Source organism: Columba livia, chromosome 2, assembly GCF_036013475.1.
Source record: "Columba livia isolate bColLiv1 breed racing homer chromosome 2, bColLiv1.pat.W.v2, whole genome shotgun sequence".
NCBI lineage: Eukaryota > Metazoa > Chordata > Aves > Columbiformes > Columbidae > Columba > Columba livia.
Genome location: NC_088603.1, coordinates 2,352,130 through 2,368,580, shown reverse-complemented (window position 1 = coordinate 2,368,580; position 16,451 = coordinate 2,352,130). Strand labels below are relative to the sequence as shown.

At 43.2% G+C, this 16,451-nt stretch overlaps 2 protein-coding genes across 8 annotated transcripts in view; one reads left to right on the top strand and one right to left on the bottom strand.

The window, feature by feature from the left end:
* Positions 1-230: 230 nt before the first annotated feature.
* On the top strand, positions 231-8,908 carry JMJD4 (jumonji domain containing 4). Its single transcript, XM_005512114.3, has 6 exons — positions 231-705; positions 1,321-1,486; positions 2,393-2,518; positions 3,491-3,758; positions 4,722-4,868; positions 6,104-8,908. The coding sequence occupies exons 1-6, from the start codon at positions 447-449 to the stop codon at positions 6,413-6,415; spliced, it is 1,278 nt and encodes a 425-aa protein (XP_005512171.1). The 5' UTR covers positions 231-446; the 3' UTR covers positions 6,416-8,908.
* The window catches only part of ALS2CL (ALS2 C-terminal like), a 58,503-nt gene continuing 43,820 nt past the window's right edge, over positions 1,769-16,451 (bottom strand). For 6 of the 7 annotated variants that reach the window (XM_005512115.3, XM_005512120.3, XM_005512119.3 and 3 more), the window contains exons 20-26: positions 15,867-15,935; positions 14,695-14,868; positions 13,799-13,841; positions 13,333-13,394; positions 11,761-11,910; positions 10,819-10,915; positions 8,772-10,048 (exon numbers count right to left, since the gene is read on the bottom strand). In XM_005512115.3, the coding sequence (XP_005512172.1) occupies positions 9,977-10,048; positions 10,819-10,915; positions 11,761-11,910; positions 13,333-13,394; positions 13,799-13,841; positions 14,695-14,868; positions 15,867-15,935 (667 nt within the window). In that variant the 3' untranslated portion in view covers positions 8,772-9,976. Of the gene's footprint in view, positions 2,117-8,771; positions 10,049-10,818; positions 10,916-11,760; positions 11,911-13,332; positions 13,395-13,798; positions 13,842-14,694; positions 14,869-15,866; positions 15,936-16,451 lie in introns of those variants that run through there. The other variant, XM_065050224.1, reaches the window with a different exon arrangement.

The following is a 16,451-nucleotide window of genomic DNA, read 5'->3' as shown; positions in this document are numbered from 1 at the left end:
GAGCTTCCCAGGGCCCCAAATATTTCTGGGGTTTCCCTCCCTCCACAGCTGGAATTAATTAAATTAGCAGGAATATCCCACTGACATGAATGTTTCTGCTGTTTTAGGAAGGAACCAGCCTTTGCTGGTCATCCCCGGAGAGCATGGTCGCCCTGGCAAGAAGGTGATGAGGGAAAAGCAACATCTTCACCATCCATAGGGTGACTTTGTTGTCAGAAATCCCACTGGCATTAAACTTCATAAATTAGGGAACATCCTTGTTAGCGCAATGTGGTGGGATGCACCTGCACAACTTCTTGTTTTACCTCTGGCCATTTATATTTTCCCATGAGTTTTCATGGATTTAAAGACTCAAGTCATGTTTTAAAGCAGGATTTTTTTGTTCTTGGGTTTACGGGGTAGCATCTGGTCAACGCTGTCTTGGCCAGGAAGGGTATCCAGCCTGCATGGACAGGGCAACATTCGCCTGTTCCACTGCCTTTTTTCGTGACTACAGCAGTTCATCTCAGGGCACATTCTGCGGAGGACACGTTGACTTTATTGAAAAAGTAGAATCGTTCACTTACTCGGACTTTTTCCGGGATTATTTGATTCCCAACCACCCCTGTATTTTCTCAGCTAAATTCACTGAGGAGTGGGGCAGCAGGAGAAACTGGGTTACTTGGGATGGAAAACCTGACTTTGATTATCTGCTGCAGAAGTTTGGTAAGTCATGACACTTTTAATACCTAATTAAAACATGTATGCTAAATGACATGGCTTTCTTCTTTTAATCCTGGAGGTGGAACCAGTAGACAAAACCAGGCAATTCTCCAGGCTTTTTTCTAAGTTCGCTTTCTATGTTTACTGACGCATTTTTTCACTGATTCCAATCTCGAATTTATTCCCCTAATGAAATAAACCAAAAAATGTTGTATAATTTATCCGTACCAAATTATATAGCTGCTTAACTTTAACCTCAAGAGCAGCACCACACTTGCCCGAGGCAAGGGGAAAATATTCTGTAGTTACAGCAAAATATCTCTTCAGGCTGTAAAATATTAGTATATTTAATAGGAATCAATACCACACTCCTAATGTAGTTTAAGAGGAAAATTCAGGTCCCGCTCAATAAATAACTTAGTATCTGAATCGTGTTTGCTTTGAATGATTGTTGGGAGTGAGAGCTGGGGCAGAGATTGTTGCTTTATGTGTTTGTGCTGTGCTTAGCATTAGAAGACACAGAAATTAGAGACCACTGCCAGTGGGTAAAGTTAAGCGACTTCAATTTCAGCGTCAGTTGTTCTGTCCCTACGTGGGCTCAAAGAGTTTATATTTCAGGAGATGCTGTGGTACCTGTTGCCAACTGTGATGTCAAGGAGTACAATTCTAACCCGAAGGAGCAGCTCCCTTTCAAGGAATACGTAAATTACTGGAAAGAGTATATTAAAAACGGCTACCGGTCGTCCCGTGGGTGCCTTTATCTGAAGGACTGGCACCTGAGCAGGTAAGAGATATGTAAGGCTATATATTTATATATAGATATATATATATATATCTATATATATATATATAGAAAACCGCATAGTTCTTGGCGTATTTCACACAACAAGGTCCTTAAACAAGTTGTTTCCTGACACGGTTGATGTTCTCGAGCACTTTCATTTTATCTGTGTTTTAAATGCCTGTTATCCCATGTGGCTGGAACATTTGGCTTTTGTTTAGCTGCTACACTGTGAACCTTCTTAAAAAGAAGGGGGATATTTCTACTTATGTTGAATTCAGTGAGTGTGTGTGAGTTCTAATACTTTATTCTCCATTTTATTTTCTCTTAACCTTCCCGGACATTAAAATTCTCTTCACCCTGTTCTGACGTTCCTTCTCCTCCGGCCTCCTGCTTGCAAGGTGGATGCATTGTCCCTTCCTCATGCTTGCATAGGACTTTTATGTCATTTCACTCAAATATCTTCTTACTTCCTGCTCTTAATCCAACTTTCTTGTGATGACCTTGTTTTCATTTTTGAGTGTGCCGGTGACTTACAATAGAGGAAGTTTGGACTAGATGAGCTTTGAAGGTCCCTTCCAATGCAAACTATTCCATGATCCAGTTGGACAACCACTCTTGAAGGGATCTCATCTAAAGAGAATATTTTTATTAGGAACTGTCTTTGCCATAATTAGGGGAAGTCTCCCAAATAGAAATTAATCTTCACAGCTTTTCTGGGAGAAAGAAAAACACTATTGTGTGCATTTGTTGTGCAACTTGGAGCTGTCAATGAAATAAAGGAGATGACAGCTAATTAACAGCCTGCTAAAGACCTGATTTGTCTCTGTATCTGGTTTTTGGAAACTGAAGTAGAAGGGGCAATGCTGCATTTTTCTGAGACTGATTCCCAACCCATTATTTTTTAAGAGCTTTCCCGGAGCAAGATGTTTATACAACCCCTGTGTATTTCTCATCCGACTGGCTGAATGAATACTGGGATGCTGTAGCTGTGGATGATTATCGGTTTGTCTACATGGGACCTAAAGGTTCATGGTAAGCCAGTGTGATTTCTGTTATTCTGTTATTCTTCAAGAAAGGCCTTGAGGTGCTGGAGCGAGCTGAGAGAAGGGAATGGGGCTGGAGCACAAGTATGATGGGAGCAGCTGAGGGACCTGGGGGGGTTCCGCTGGAGAACAGGAGCTGAGGGGAGACAGGGACACAAAGAAACGGCCTCAAGTTGCGCCAGGGCAGGTTGAGGTTGGATCTGGGGAACAATTTCTTCCCCAAAGGGCTGTGGGGCATTGGAACAGGCTGCCCAGGGCAGTGCTGGAGTCACCACCCCTGGAGGGCTGGACAAACGGACATGAGGTTCTCAGGGACATGGGGCAGTGCCAGGGGTGGATATGGTTGGACTGGATGATCCTGAGGGTCTTTTCCAACCAAAATTGTTTTATGACAGCATCATGCTGTAGAAGCAGCGTGTGGCCATAGTGGTGTACTTGAACTCAGTGTTGTTTCTCTAATGTGAGCTGTCCTTATGCAGTCAAAGTGCTTTTGCGCTTCAAAAAGTCCTGAATTGTGCCATGTTATATAAAGTTTTAGAGCAGAAACTCCCTGGGGATCCTCATCCACTAGTGATTTGCACAGTCAACAAAAGCCTTGGAGAGGTGCTGATGAGTTGCTTAAATATTTTGCAGGTGAAAAATTAAGTCCAGGTGATAAAGTAGCATTTACAATATTCTCATCAGTTCACGCCACAGAATCCTTTGAGGTATTTGTGGGACAGATTCAAAACTAACTGATAGAGAAGCACAGAGAATAGAAAATACTGCAATACTGTGTAGCTATAGTGATGTTTTAATATTTGAAGAAAAGTTAAATGAAAGGGTTGACAGTTTGGGGTCAGGTTTGCACTGTAAAGGTTGATTTCTGTGTGTCTGTCTGATTCTCACAGGCTTTAATTGATCTTACAGCATTTAAATCTTGTGTTTTACTTCAACATCTGATTTTATTCTTTCCCCACAGGACTCCATTCCACGCTGATGTCTTCCGTTCCTATAGCTGGTCAGCCAACATATGCGGGAGGAAGAAATGGCTGTTGTACCCCGCGGGACAGGAGGAATACCTCAAAGACCGCCATGGCAACTTGCCCTTTGATGTGACTGCGCCCAGTCTTCAGGACAGGAGCATATACCCTCGCTATGACCAAAGCCAACCCCCTGTTGAAATCGTGCAGGAAGCAGGGGAAATAGTCTTCATCCCCAGCGGATGGCATCATCAGGTTTACAATCTGGTAAAATCATCAATACTGATTTTTTTCATAACATTGAGAGACAATCGGGCAACAGGCTTGGATCAGGTCCACCTTTTTTATTGCCACGGCATGTTGTGGATGTCAAAAGTCGTAACTGGGGTGCAAAAAATGTAGAGAAATTTGGGAGGAAAAGTCTTATCAGTGGCTACATGAGATAGTGGCTAAAAGGAAAACTGAACTTATAAGCTCCTTGGGTCATTGACCACTAGGAGCTGGGAAAATGTGCAATCAAAGAAGCTGTCTGCACCCTCTTTTCTTATGCTTTTCTTCATTAGATGCTACTAAACACTAAGAAATAGAATGCTGGGTTAGATAGGCTTATGGTGAGGCTCAAGTTGCTCCAGGGGAGATTTAGATTGGATATTAGGAAAAGATTCTAAATGGGAAGGGTTGTCAGGCATTGGAACAGGCTGCCCAGGGCAGTGGTGGAGTCACCATCCCTGGAGGGGTTTAAAAGGCATTTAGATGAGGTTCTTAGGGAGATGGTTTAGTGCTAGAGTTGGGTTATGGTTGGACTCAATGATCCTGAGGGTCTCTTCCAACTGAAGTGATTCTGTGGATCTTTTAATCTTGTTTTATAACTGCAAGTTATAATTTAATAATGGAAAATGCTAACAAATTGATCTTCCTGGTTACAAACCAAGATTAACAACCTTATTCCTTTCTCCCCACCACCTCCTCTCACCTTTGTACCTTTAAAAATTATGCGCAGACAAAGGAACTAGAGACATTTGCCAGTTTATGGAATGAAACAATATTTATTTTTTTTGAGGGACATTAGTAAAAAGACAGCGTTTCAGCACAGTGGTTGTATTGGTGCCAAAGCAGCACTTCCCTTGCTGAAGGATATGATTTTACATTATGCAGCACTGGTGTTGTTACAGCTGTTTTCTCTCACTTCCCTACGTAAGAGCCTCATAACCATTTAAATTATTCCTTCAGGAGGATACCATTTCCATTAACCACAACTGGGTGAATGGCTGCAACGTGGCTATAATGTGGTGCTTCCTGCAGGATGAATTAGCAGCTGTCCAGCGGGAAATCAATGAATGGAAGGACCCTATGGATGATTGGCACCTGCAATGCCAGGTATGACAACATGATGCTGGTTGCATGGCTCTCTATTTGAACACCACATATTTCGAGGGTGCATTGCACCACCTTGTGAGTTCTAAGACACACAAGTCATTAACCTCACATCTGGAATTAGGACACGTTTCATACGGACACAGGAATTGGTGATGACTTTATTAAGGAAAAGCTTGTGCCTGTGAATATTTGCTATGTCGAGGAGGTTAGGATGTTGTCTGAAAAGCTAATGCTTAAACCACTCTTCTTCAACTATAGAGGTATTAGCATCAAAATCAATCCTTTGTGTAGTATTTACCTTCTCCTTTATAAAATATAAGTGCTTTTTCATGTAATCAGCAGAGCTGATAAGATAGATAACACAGAGGAACTGATTCACGATGAAATGGTGAATTTGAGACAAGCAAAATTAAGGTGAAGGTGGCAGCAAGTTTCTGTGTCTGCAAAGTGATGCTTTCAGAACATGTAACTATACCGAGCAGCGTTGTATCTTGGGCACTTCCAAAATCTTAAGCATGAAACAAATATAAGTTTGATTTCTGGAGGCTGTTACTGTTGCTAGGATGATATCCTTCAAAAGTACTTTCAAAAACCAGCTATTTGGTACTTAAAAGAAGCAGAGTGTTGCTTTTGGGGCTTAGTGGCATTTCAAGTAAGGTAAAGAATTACAAAAAATATTATTAAACGTGGTTGCTTATCACAGAATGGACTGGGTTGGAAAAGACCTCAGAGATCATCAAGTCCAACGCTGGTCCGACTCCAGTCCATTGACTAGATCATGGCGCTAAGTGCCATGTCCAATCTCAGTTTAAAAACTTCCAGGGCCGGTGAGTCCAGCACCTCCCTGGGCAGCCATTCCAATGCCTGACCACTCTCTCTGCAAAGAATTGCTTTCTCATCTCCAGCCTCAGTTTCCTCTGGCAGAGTTGAAGCCCATGTCCCCTTGTCCTATTGCTGACTGCCTGGGAGAAAAGCCCAATCCCCACCTGGCTAGAACTTCCCTTCAGGTAGTTCTAGGGAGTGCTGAGCTCAGCTCTAAGCCTCCTCTTCTCCAGACTAAACAAGCCCAGCTCCCTCAGCCTCTCCCCATAGGTCTTGTGTTCAAGTCCCTTCCCCAGTCTTGTTGCTTATGATTCCAGATAGTTACTAGCTTAATAAAAGATGGTTTTGTAATTCTTACTGTAAATAAAAGAGAGTTGTTTCCATTTCAATGCTGCTTATGTTTTTTCTCCTAGTTGATCATGAAGTCTTGCACAGGTATAGACTACAAGGAGTTCTACAACTTCCTCAAAGTTATTGCGGAGAACAGGATTTCTGTCTTGGAAAACGGCCTTGATGACGAAGCTTCGGCAAAGAACACTCCAAAAGCTGCCATCTCCACCTTGGGCATGCTCCATGCGGTGTTTGATTTAAAGAGGGCTGTGAAGGTGTTAACATCATTGAGTGCTAATGAAGATTTCAAGAAACTAGACCTGACGTCACTCTCTCCACCTCCGGAGGCATTACTCCACCACTTGAAAGCGGCAATAGATACAGCGCTGCTCTAACTTCCTATTTATTCACTTCTTTGTAAGATGAACCTTCTGCAAAAGGAGTGTGTGGAAAAGATGGGCTCCTCCCTGTTTAATAGCTGTTGCAGTTTAAGTACAAAGAGCTTTAATGGAGAGTGAGGAGAGAGTACATTCGTAAGACTGAATACTTTTTAAGTTGACGGTGTTTTGAGTATCTAGTGTGATTGAATAGGGGAAAAGAAAAAAACCGACCACAGATAAAAGAAAAACCCAAATCATGCTCATATTATAATATGAAGGGTGAGTTTACATTCAGGAAAGGGCAACAGAAATTGTCGGTGGATCGAGCTTAAGTCTGGCAAGGCTGAACACCAAGATTACAGCGGTCTGCACCAAATTTCCTCTATAGGGGCAGCAAACCTGCTCTGCAGGCTCCAGCAGTTAAGCTCCACTTTGTCTGATCAAACCTAAGCTGCTTTAAGACCTCTCCTGCTTCCAGCTGCAGCTCAAACTTTCTTTTTTAAATATAAGAAGAGCCTAATTAGTTTGCGGCCCTTGAAGCTGTAGCCTGCATGTGGAAGAGCTTGACTGTGCTATTAATATTTTCCTGTCCAGTTGCATCTCTTTAAAGCTTAAAGTCTTGGTTAGGGCCAGACTTTGTACTGCTGTAGTGTCTGCAGGATTAAACTTAACATATCAGGAAGCTGGAGTCCTGATAAGCAAATCTGTCACTAATAATTAAGCATGTGATCTGCCCAAGCTCAAAAGGAAGAACTTGAATGTACTCTCACATTTCTCTCCACGCTACTTCCAAGGCACAGTGTTTTATCAATCGGATATTTGATTAATCAGGGAAGCTGGCAAGTAGCCTCATATTATCTCCTAAAGAAAAGCCATGCTGTTAACACACCAAATAGCACTACTGCATGGTTACAGAGCACAATTTACAACCTGGATGCTACCTTTGGTTTAAAAAGAGTCCTTCCAGTGAGTATCCCTCTTGTTTTTACTGGTTGGTGAGAAAGCCGAGAAGCACAAATGGCTGCACACTGTTACTTTAGTTGCTCCGTTAGGGCTGACTTGAATTATTGCACAAGAACCTCCTCAATTTTCAACCAGTAAGAGCAACTAAGAACCTTCTGTTTAGAAAGTGCAATAGTAAAAACCTTCAGTAGGCTGAAAAATCTCCTTGTTTTCTAGGTAGTCCCGTGGAGTTTGTACCTGCGTGCATTTTGCATGTCCCCTTTTTGTAGTAGAAGTTCTGCATTTGGAGTAGGAAATGGTACCTGAAGCTAAAATCAATACCCAGAGCATGGAAGAACGCAGTATGGAGAAAACACACTTTTCTTCTTTCATTTTTTTAAACAGCTGTGACTACATCTTAGTGATTCAACCTTCTGGCAGGATCTTTCTTTGGACTGGAAAACCGCCAGTTTTTAACAACTCTGAAATTAAAAGTTCACAGCTGTTACTTATGGCTGTTTACATTCTCAAAGACAGGCAGCTTGAGCTTTCTGCTTTATATTAATAAGGTGGGATTTCAGAGAGGTGAGGAACAGTGGTTTAAAATCCTTCTATCGGTGGGAACGCATGGGTTTGGTCTTGTACTCACCAGTCTCACTGCATGCTGTGTAACTGGTATTGGCACTACCCACTTTAAATACTGCAATTTTATAAAGGGTTTGCTTAGATGAACAGGTTTGGTTTTGTTTTTTCATTCCTGAAGCTGGAACTGCTTGGCTTGGCCGCATGAAAACAGTGAAAATACAACAACTTTTGCACTGAGAACTCAGTATCTCAACAGACCCAGGACTGGTTTAGACACTGGACTGTCCAGCAGATGCCATCCTGGTTTGGATGGATGGCACGAGCTTGCTGTGATGCAGAAATTCTTTCTTTCTCAGGCAAGAAGCATCATTTCTGCAGTTAGTTCCTATTCCCTGGGGAGCACCGGTGAGGAAGACGATGGGACAGTGTGGTAAGATGGCTAAACCGTGGTTCAAGTAAAAGAAAATGGGTCTCAGCCACTTATTTTCTCATCACCTGAGCTGTCTTTGCACTGCAGCATCTTCAGCTCTGAAGATGCGTAACACCCTTCATAATGCTTGTTAAAGCTTATTGTGATAGGATGGGGTAAAAAGTCATAGTTTAATTGCAGGAAGTGATTATAAAGTTTAAGCCATGGCCTCCTTACCGATTTGTCAGGGAACAGAAGCACAAAAATGAGCTTTATCGATGCAGTCTCTTCTTACAGTTACAGTAGGAAACTAATAGGTAGTTTTAATTCCCCATTGCCACAAATGATCAAGGTAGGAGGGGAGCCACATATGTTGTGAAGTTAAAGAGGGAAAGGAAATTACAAGACTGGAATAAAACATATGCAAGCCTGTAATCTCTCTTAAAAATTAAACAGCTTTATTTAAATACAAAATTACTGTAAAACATCCATTAAGGTACTTTCATACCAATATATTAACTATTGTAATCAATGCACTATTTATTAAAGCATAATACTTGTGATAAACAGGAGGAAACAGTCTGTAGAGTGTTTATTTTTCTGAAGTCACAGACCTGGACAACTTAAAATCGAACTGTAAAAATAAAAAAGAGCAGGTTAAAAACTAGTTCAAAAGAGCTTTTGCTCTAATATGCAACTCAGACATTAGTATTTTTGCCTGATAAGAACAGGATACCAAATATCCATTTGCCTTTTATAAAGGCAGCCTAAAACCCAGCCCAATTTGTGCCCCACTGGCGTCAGTGGGTGATCTGTCAGCACAAAGCTGTGCACTTAGGACAAAAATACCTCCAAAAAGCTGTGTTTTTACAGCTTTGTCAGTGCAGAAAAGCAGGTGGGTTTATGTTTTGTCACACCAGGATTTGAGATTTCTCACTCCAAGATAATCTATGTCCTTTTTGTTAGGCACACGTGAACCCCTGCAGAGTTAGAAAGCAGCACTAGAATGTTCAAGGTGCGAGTGTGACATCCCTGAGCTTTAATGTGGAGTATAAATATACACTTTTAAGTATCATAAAACAAGAGAATTAGTCAATAGCAGCTTTTACAATGCAACAGAGAGGTACTGAGTTTGCCAAAGGTAAGAAAAGGAATGAAAAAACCTTCCTCTTCGGGATATAGGAATAAAACATCTCCAGGAACGTTTAGGAGCACGGAGATGGTTTGTCCTGTTTCTGCCAGCCAGAAATAGTCTCACCAAAACACTTATGGTTCCATTTGACCGCTTTCTATACAATAACCTCCCTCATATCAGTTCACTAGTGCAAAACAAACAGAGCATCTGAGGGAACAGTAAAAGCGGTTTCAAAGCAGGCTGCTATTCGCAGGAAAGTGAAATAGAAAGAAACTGTGGCCACTTTCCGCAAAGAGATGCCCAAACGCAAGCTGAAGGCTTAGCCCACAGCATCCCTATGTCTGCGCTTTGATTGTAGCTAGTAAAAAAAACAGCAAAGGGATAAATAACCATCCTTCCTGTTTCTAAAGGAAGCCAGAACAGCGGTGACTCAATTGTGTCTTCATCCAACAGTGTTTGGTCAAGAAAGTGCAGCAGGGAGCAGGTTCCCTTTGTGGCCTTGGGCTCAGGAGCGGTGGTTCACATGACAGTTCTCTCTTTGGTGGAGTCTCATCCTCTGTATGTGTTCGTAGCACGACTGGGCAAGGAACAGAGCAACCCATTAAGGAGGAGTTGTGAAACTTTGGGCCAAAATCTGGTATTTTGCACATAGAAGTGAATCCACGTTGCCCCACAGGTGAATAAAAGATTAGATCTCCACATTATGAATTAAAGAGAAGAAGGGAAATAACCTGTGCTAGGCCTCTAGAGTTCATAGAATCATAAAATAATAGAATCATTTAGGTTGGAAAAGACCTTTAAGATCATCAGGTCCAACCATAACCCACCCCGGCACTGCCCCATGTCCCTGAGAATGTCATCTCCACATCTGTCCAGCCCTCCAGGGATGGTGACTCCAGCACTGCCCTGGGCAGCCTGTTCCAATGCCCCACAGCCCTTTGGGGAAGAAATTGTTCCCCAGATCCAACCTCAACCTTCCCTGGCGCAACTTGAGGCCGTTTCTTTGTGTCCCTGTCTCCCCTCAGCTCCTGTTCTCCAGCTGAACCCCCCAGGTCCCTCAGCCGCTCCATCACACTTGTGCTCCAGCCCCTCACCAGCTCCGTTCCCTTCTCTCAACTCGCTCCAGCACCTCAAGGCCTTTCTTGGCATGAGGGGCCCAAAACTGCCCCCCAAGATTTGAGGTTTGGCCTCCCCAGTGCCCAGCACAGGGACGGTCACTGCCCTGGACCTGCTGGCCACACCAGTGCTGGTACCAGCCAGTTAAATGGGAGTGTAACTCATCAGTGTCTCTACTGCTCAAGAAAGACAAATTCAGCTTGCAACTGTCACTTGAAAACGTTTCCCTACCTCTAGTGCGGTTAACAGAAAGTCATACAGTCCTCCTTGGTTGGTGGGTTCCATCAAGTCTCTGATCAGATGGATTTCAGCTCCCAGGTGCTGTATTCTAGGAAAAATTAAAAAGTCACAACTAGAATAAATCTCTGGACATATGTTTGAAACCAAGGTATGGAGAGAGAGAGATATGGATCAAGGAGTCCATTGCTGATTCCTTGTGCATCACCTTTATCTTCTAGAGATTGAGTTCTTAAGGTATCTGGCACAACTAGATCTCAGCAAAGGTGCTCAATCATAAGAGAATTTCAACTCCTCCATTGTACACAGTCTCTCTTGTTCCCCTCCTCTCCCATCTACAGTCAAGAAAGCTGCCAAGCAAACAAACCTGTACCATCCAATGTGACTGCAGCAAAGAACAACAACAAAAAAGCTTCTGGATTTCATGGCCCCCAAGTTTAAACAAACATTTCACCCTTTTTCGAACCACATCCAGAAAGTCAGTTAAGGCTTTTGACTCAAATTTGCCAGAAGGTCAGTGTTCAAGTTCTTGCTCATCTCTCAACTGAATCACAGGGCCAAATGAGAAAGGAAAATAGAAGATGTACATTTCATAGCTGATGCATTGAAGACATCAACAATTGCTCTTCAAAGGCTTCATTTTCCTAATTTCTGGGGTAATCTGAGGTGCAGCTAAGACCACATTTGCCATGACAACCCCAATAACTCGGTGGGCACTCAAGAAATCCCAAGCCACTTTGTATCATGACCAACATCATTGCACCACAGCTGTCAGACATTAGCACACAGAAACCCAACTACAGCTCAGGAAAAAGCATGTTAAAACACAAACCCCAGTTTTTCATCTCAACTATTTGGCCTGGAAACATGCCTGTCCTTTCTAGGACTGAGTTCTCACACAATGATGGGTCTGGGAAATGAAAAGCTTCCACTTACTTTGCTCGGGATACAACGTACATCAGCAGGGGCAACAGGTCATCCATGGGGAGCTTGTAGTCCTTCTCCACGACCCGGGACACTGTGCTCTCTATCTCCTCGTATGTCTTCTGGAGGATCACCAGCTTCTCCCGGGGATCCACCGTGGTGCTGCCAATGTGAAAACACCCATGTCAATGATGCTTCTACTGCACAGCTAAAGAGATAAAGCCGTAAAACTAAAACAACAACAAACACAAACTACAACAACCTCAGAGCAAACCACCATGCTACAAAAACATTCTGCCAATCATCTCAAATGGCTGCACCAAAAAAGAGATCAAAAAGCTTGTACCAGGAGGCATCACCAGGGTGTAACATCATCCCGATGGACCTTGAGTCTTCCCAAGTCCTGAGTATGAGCTGCTCACCCTAGTGTCAGTCTTTTAGATAGGACTAACCCCAGTCATAATCTCTCAAATAAAAGATAAGGAGTAGGACATTAATCACTTTGGGTAGTTCTACCAACAAATTCCTCTTATCATAGAATCATAGAGTCATAGAGTCATTTTGGTTGGAAGAGACCCTCAGGATCATCAAGTCCAACCATCGAGTCCTCTTACAGGGAACTAGTATGGTTGTCACATCTATAAGGCTATTTTTTCTGCCTGTAACTCCCTGCCAAGAAACATGTAGCCTGTGCTGCTTTCCCCAGAAGAGAAGTCACAGTGGCTTTCACAGGGAGGTTCTCACCAGGCCTAGTGTACTTAGGGACCTGAGACCTCCTGTCTGATGGATTCCACAACACTTCCATGCTCCCCTTTATTTTTCTTCACACATGTTACTGCAGCACCATCCCCTAGGCTGGACTTCAAGCCAGTAAATCAAGCTGAGCTTCTTAAAATGTGCTCTGCTTTGCTACATTAACATCTTGGGGTGCCACACGGGATGGATAACCCTCAGGTAGCTCCTTGTGTCTAAAGCAATGGGCCCTATCGTGACCAGGCAGTCACAGCCAGGCCCAATTTACTGTGCACACTGACAATGCTCCATTTCATTAAAGTCAGATTCTGTGTAGAATCATAGAATAGTTTGGGTTGAACGGATCTTCAAAGCTCACCCAGTGCCCCCCCTGCCATGAGCAGGGACATCTTCACCAGCTCAGGTTGCTCAGAGCCCTGTCCAGCCTGGCCTGGGATGTCTCCAGGGATGGTTCATCCACCACCTCTCTGGCCAACCTGGGCCACCCTCACTGTAAAAAATTTCTCCCTCACATCTGGCTTGAATGTCCTCTCTTTTAGTTTAAACCATCACCCCTTGTCCTATTCCTTGTGTAGGAATGTCTCGGCAAAATTAAGGGGAGATATTTGCCAGGGGAGGGTTGCATATAAACACACTTGATACTGTCTATTTTTTTGGGGAAAAAAAAAAAGAAGTTGCTTTTCCTTTCAACTGGAATAATATCACAAACAACTTTAAATTATCTTGCAGGCTCTGCTTTTGTAAACAGGTGTAAATTTATAGCATTTCCCAGAATACAGAAATTCCCCATCAGCTCTGGTTGTCAATCAGAGGTTATGGTTGGTGACTTACATCAGCTTCTGCAAACACTCGGTGGCGGAGAGGAAACACTTGTCTTTGATGAGGGATCGCCTCTGAAAGGGAGACAAAGAGTTGTGCATCTGTAAGAGCATCTCTCAGAGAGCCACCACGTGGCTCTGCAGCGCTGGACCCCAAATAAGCATGTTTGGTGCCCATAAAGGAGAGCAAATTAAAGCTGTTGAAGACATTGACACTCTGGAGACACTTGGATTTCTCCAGTGCCAGTCTGAAAACAGACATCTTTGAAACATCACCGAGCACCACGTTACAAAGCAGAGCTCATATTCCCATCTGTGGAAATTCATATGTAGTTGCTACAAATCATAACTAATCAACACACATCATGTAGCTCTGATTTCTGAGTGCAGTCTGCCCTGTGGTTAGTCATGTGCAGTTCCATCATTAACCAGCCCCAACACCATCTCATTAACACACCATCTATAGGGTTATTTCTTACCTGGTTGGTTGTCAGGGTGAGATCTTTCAGAGGCCAGAGGTGTCTGAAAGGAGATTACAGAAAGAACATTTAGAAGGCAGATGCCCATGCTTAATTCCATCCTAAGTCAGTCTTGGCTGGTTTTATATCCTCGTTCAAGGTGATGCTAAAGTCTTGTAGGTGCATGAGGCCGTGTTTCCTCCTCTCCTTACACTGCTGCAGGAAGAATTATTGACCTGAGTGTAGGGTTGATTTTACTCACAGATGCTCCTGTAATAATCAGCGGAGAGTTTTCGCACTTTCAGATTCAATGCCTACAACTGAGTCTAGACTAAAAAAAGATTGCCAGATTGAGACTCTGGGTCTTCTGCTACCTTGTGTAAACCCTTAATTTGCAGATGATGCTGTGTTAGAAAAGCTCACGTGCTTCTTGAGTGTGAGTCATTGGTCATCACACAGCACTTCTAAAGATGGATCTAGCTGCAGGAATAGGTGAAGAAAACATCTGGCTCCAGAGCCTTTCCCCTGTGCTGAGACTGTGTGCCTACATAGGATGTACCACTGGTTGGATTATAGTTCTTTCTGAGACACATTTATAAACTACATCTGATTACTTCAGTGTTGGAGCAAACCACTTATTTGATGAGCTAGAAAAGAAGATTTTTGCTAAAGGAAAATGAAAATTAGCATAGGTAAGAGTGGTTTTCCCCTAGTCAGTGTTGTTCCAGACAGTATTGCAGACTCTCTAGGACAGGACTTTCTCGATAGACTAGGGAAAAGTTCAGTGCTACAGCCAATGATGGACCCAGGACCGGGTTGTATATCCTTTCCTCCTGTGCCACCAGAGCCTTCCCTGGCTCCTGCCTTCCCAGCTGGTATCATAGAGTTGCATCCCGGGATGAAAAAATGTCACTTACTTCTGCACATCCAGAAACTCTAGCAGCTTGATATCAGGAAACAGGCTGAGGTCCACGATCCCTTGGCAGTACAGGTCGTCTTCTCTTTCATGATAGAGCATGTAGAGCATGAAAAGCTCTGGGTAGAAGCAGGGCAAGATCAGTGGCAGGACCACACTGCGTGCCTTCTGGTCACTATGGTGAGGAAAAGCAAAGCAGAGTCCTGAAGTGAAACCTATAGCCTTGAGGAACACAGGACACGATGGAAGAGGCAGCTTCTGAGATTGCAAGGTGTTCTCCTTACTCTCCCCTCCTTCCTTCACCTTAGAGTTCAATGTCTCAGCTGGAAAGTAGTGACATATAGAACACTCTCATGCTGCAGATGCATCTTATGCTATAGGACAGGGTAGTGTTTCTCCTCAAGACCTCCTTAGTCACTGGGAGAAACCTGGAGCAACAGAGACCTATCTCCAGCTGTTCTTTCTGAGCTGTTTCTTAAGGAAGAAATGCCAAATAAATTCAGACAAAGCTGTCTACCATTCCACCAACCTCTTGGCATCGTTCAGCCTTCATGGGGATGGCCACATATTAGAGCAAAGACAAATCCAAACCAAAAAGGGACAGCTTAACAAAGATCACAGAATGTCTTGAGTTGGAAGGGACCCACAAGGATCATGAAGTCCAACTCATGCTTCTTCCCACCCCAAAAACCCTAAACCTGTCTCTCCCACAATTACACCTAAACTTTTATTTTAGGAAAATCATATCTTCTACCTCTTCTGCCACATTTCCCACACTGCACTCCCTATTTCCAGGCCTGTCTTTCTCTCAGTGCTGGTATGGAAGTCACCATCCCCACAACAAGTTGTTGTGACTAATGCAAAGCACATGGTAGTGCTGGGACTATGATCTTGCACACAACTGTGCTACTGCACGGTAGCTGGTGTGGGTAGTCTTGCAAGGATGTCTGCTATACACACCTCCATCCAAATCACCATTCTTCTACAGAACATGATTAGAAGTTGCTCTCATGCATCGAGCAGAACTAGTGAAATCTTTGCACTCAGAGGAAAGTGTAGGCACTAAACCTGGCTCAAATGGACAAATACAATCAGTTCAGCACTTAACATATTTTAGAAGATACCTGTAATGTCCAAACAGCTTAAAATTAAACAACCAGTGGTGACACATACCTCGTATCCCCATCCACACACTTTGTGGGGAGTTGGCCTTTCTGCTCTAGCGCCAGATGGAGCAAACCCCTAGAAGAAGAGCAGAGCCAAGGTTTAGTTCCACCCCTCCTTTTTTTAAGGGTAATTTGTTATTCACAAGTGAGGAGCTCAGCTGTCCCAGCATCAAGTGGGGTATTTGTAAATCTCTTTGTAATGTTTGCAGTGTTGTTTCGGTATTCAAGTTTCACTGTGTGAGGACTTTCTCCATTACCAGCAGAAGCTGCCAGGAATAAATACCTGTTTCAAAAATCTCCATCACTTCTAAAGAGTAGGGTGGTCACCCTGGAGATCCTAACTCCAATCTGCATCTAGCACCTTGTATTCGCACTCAAGGGACATGGGTTTCAGGACCTATCACACCAATCAACTCTCTAATCTATCTGTGAACATCAGAGGATCTTCATACTCTACTCAGAAAAAAAGTATCTTGGTGTTGCCTTGATATTTCCAAGCCAAAAATTCATAATCTTAAAGTGAGGATTAGGGAGAGGTTCCATTTTTTTTGGTGTAGAAGTATCAACCTAGGAAAATCAGTTAGGGGCACAG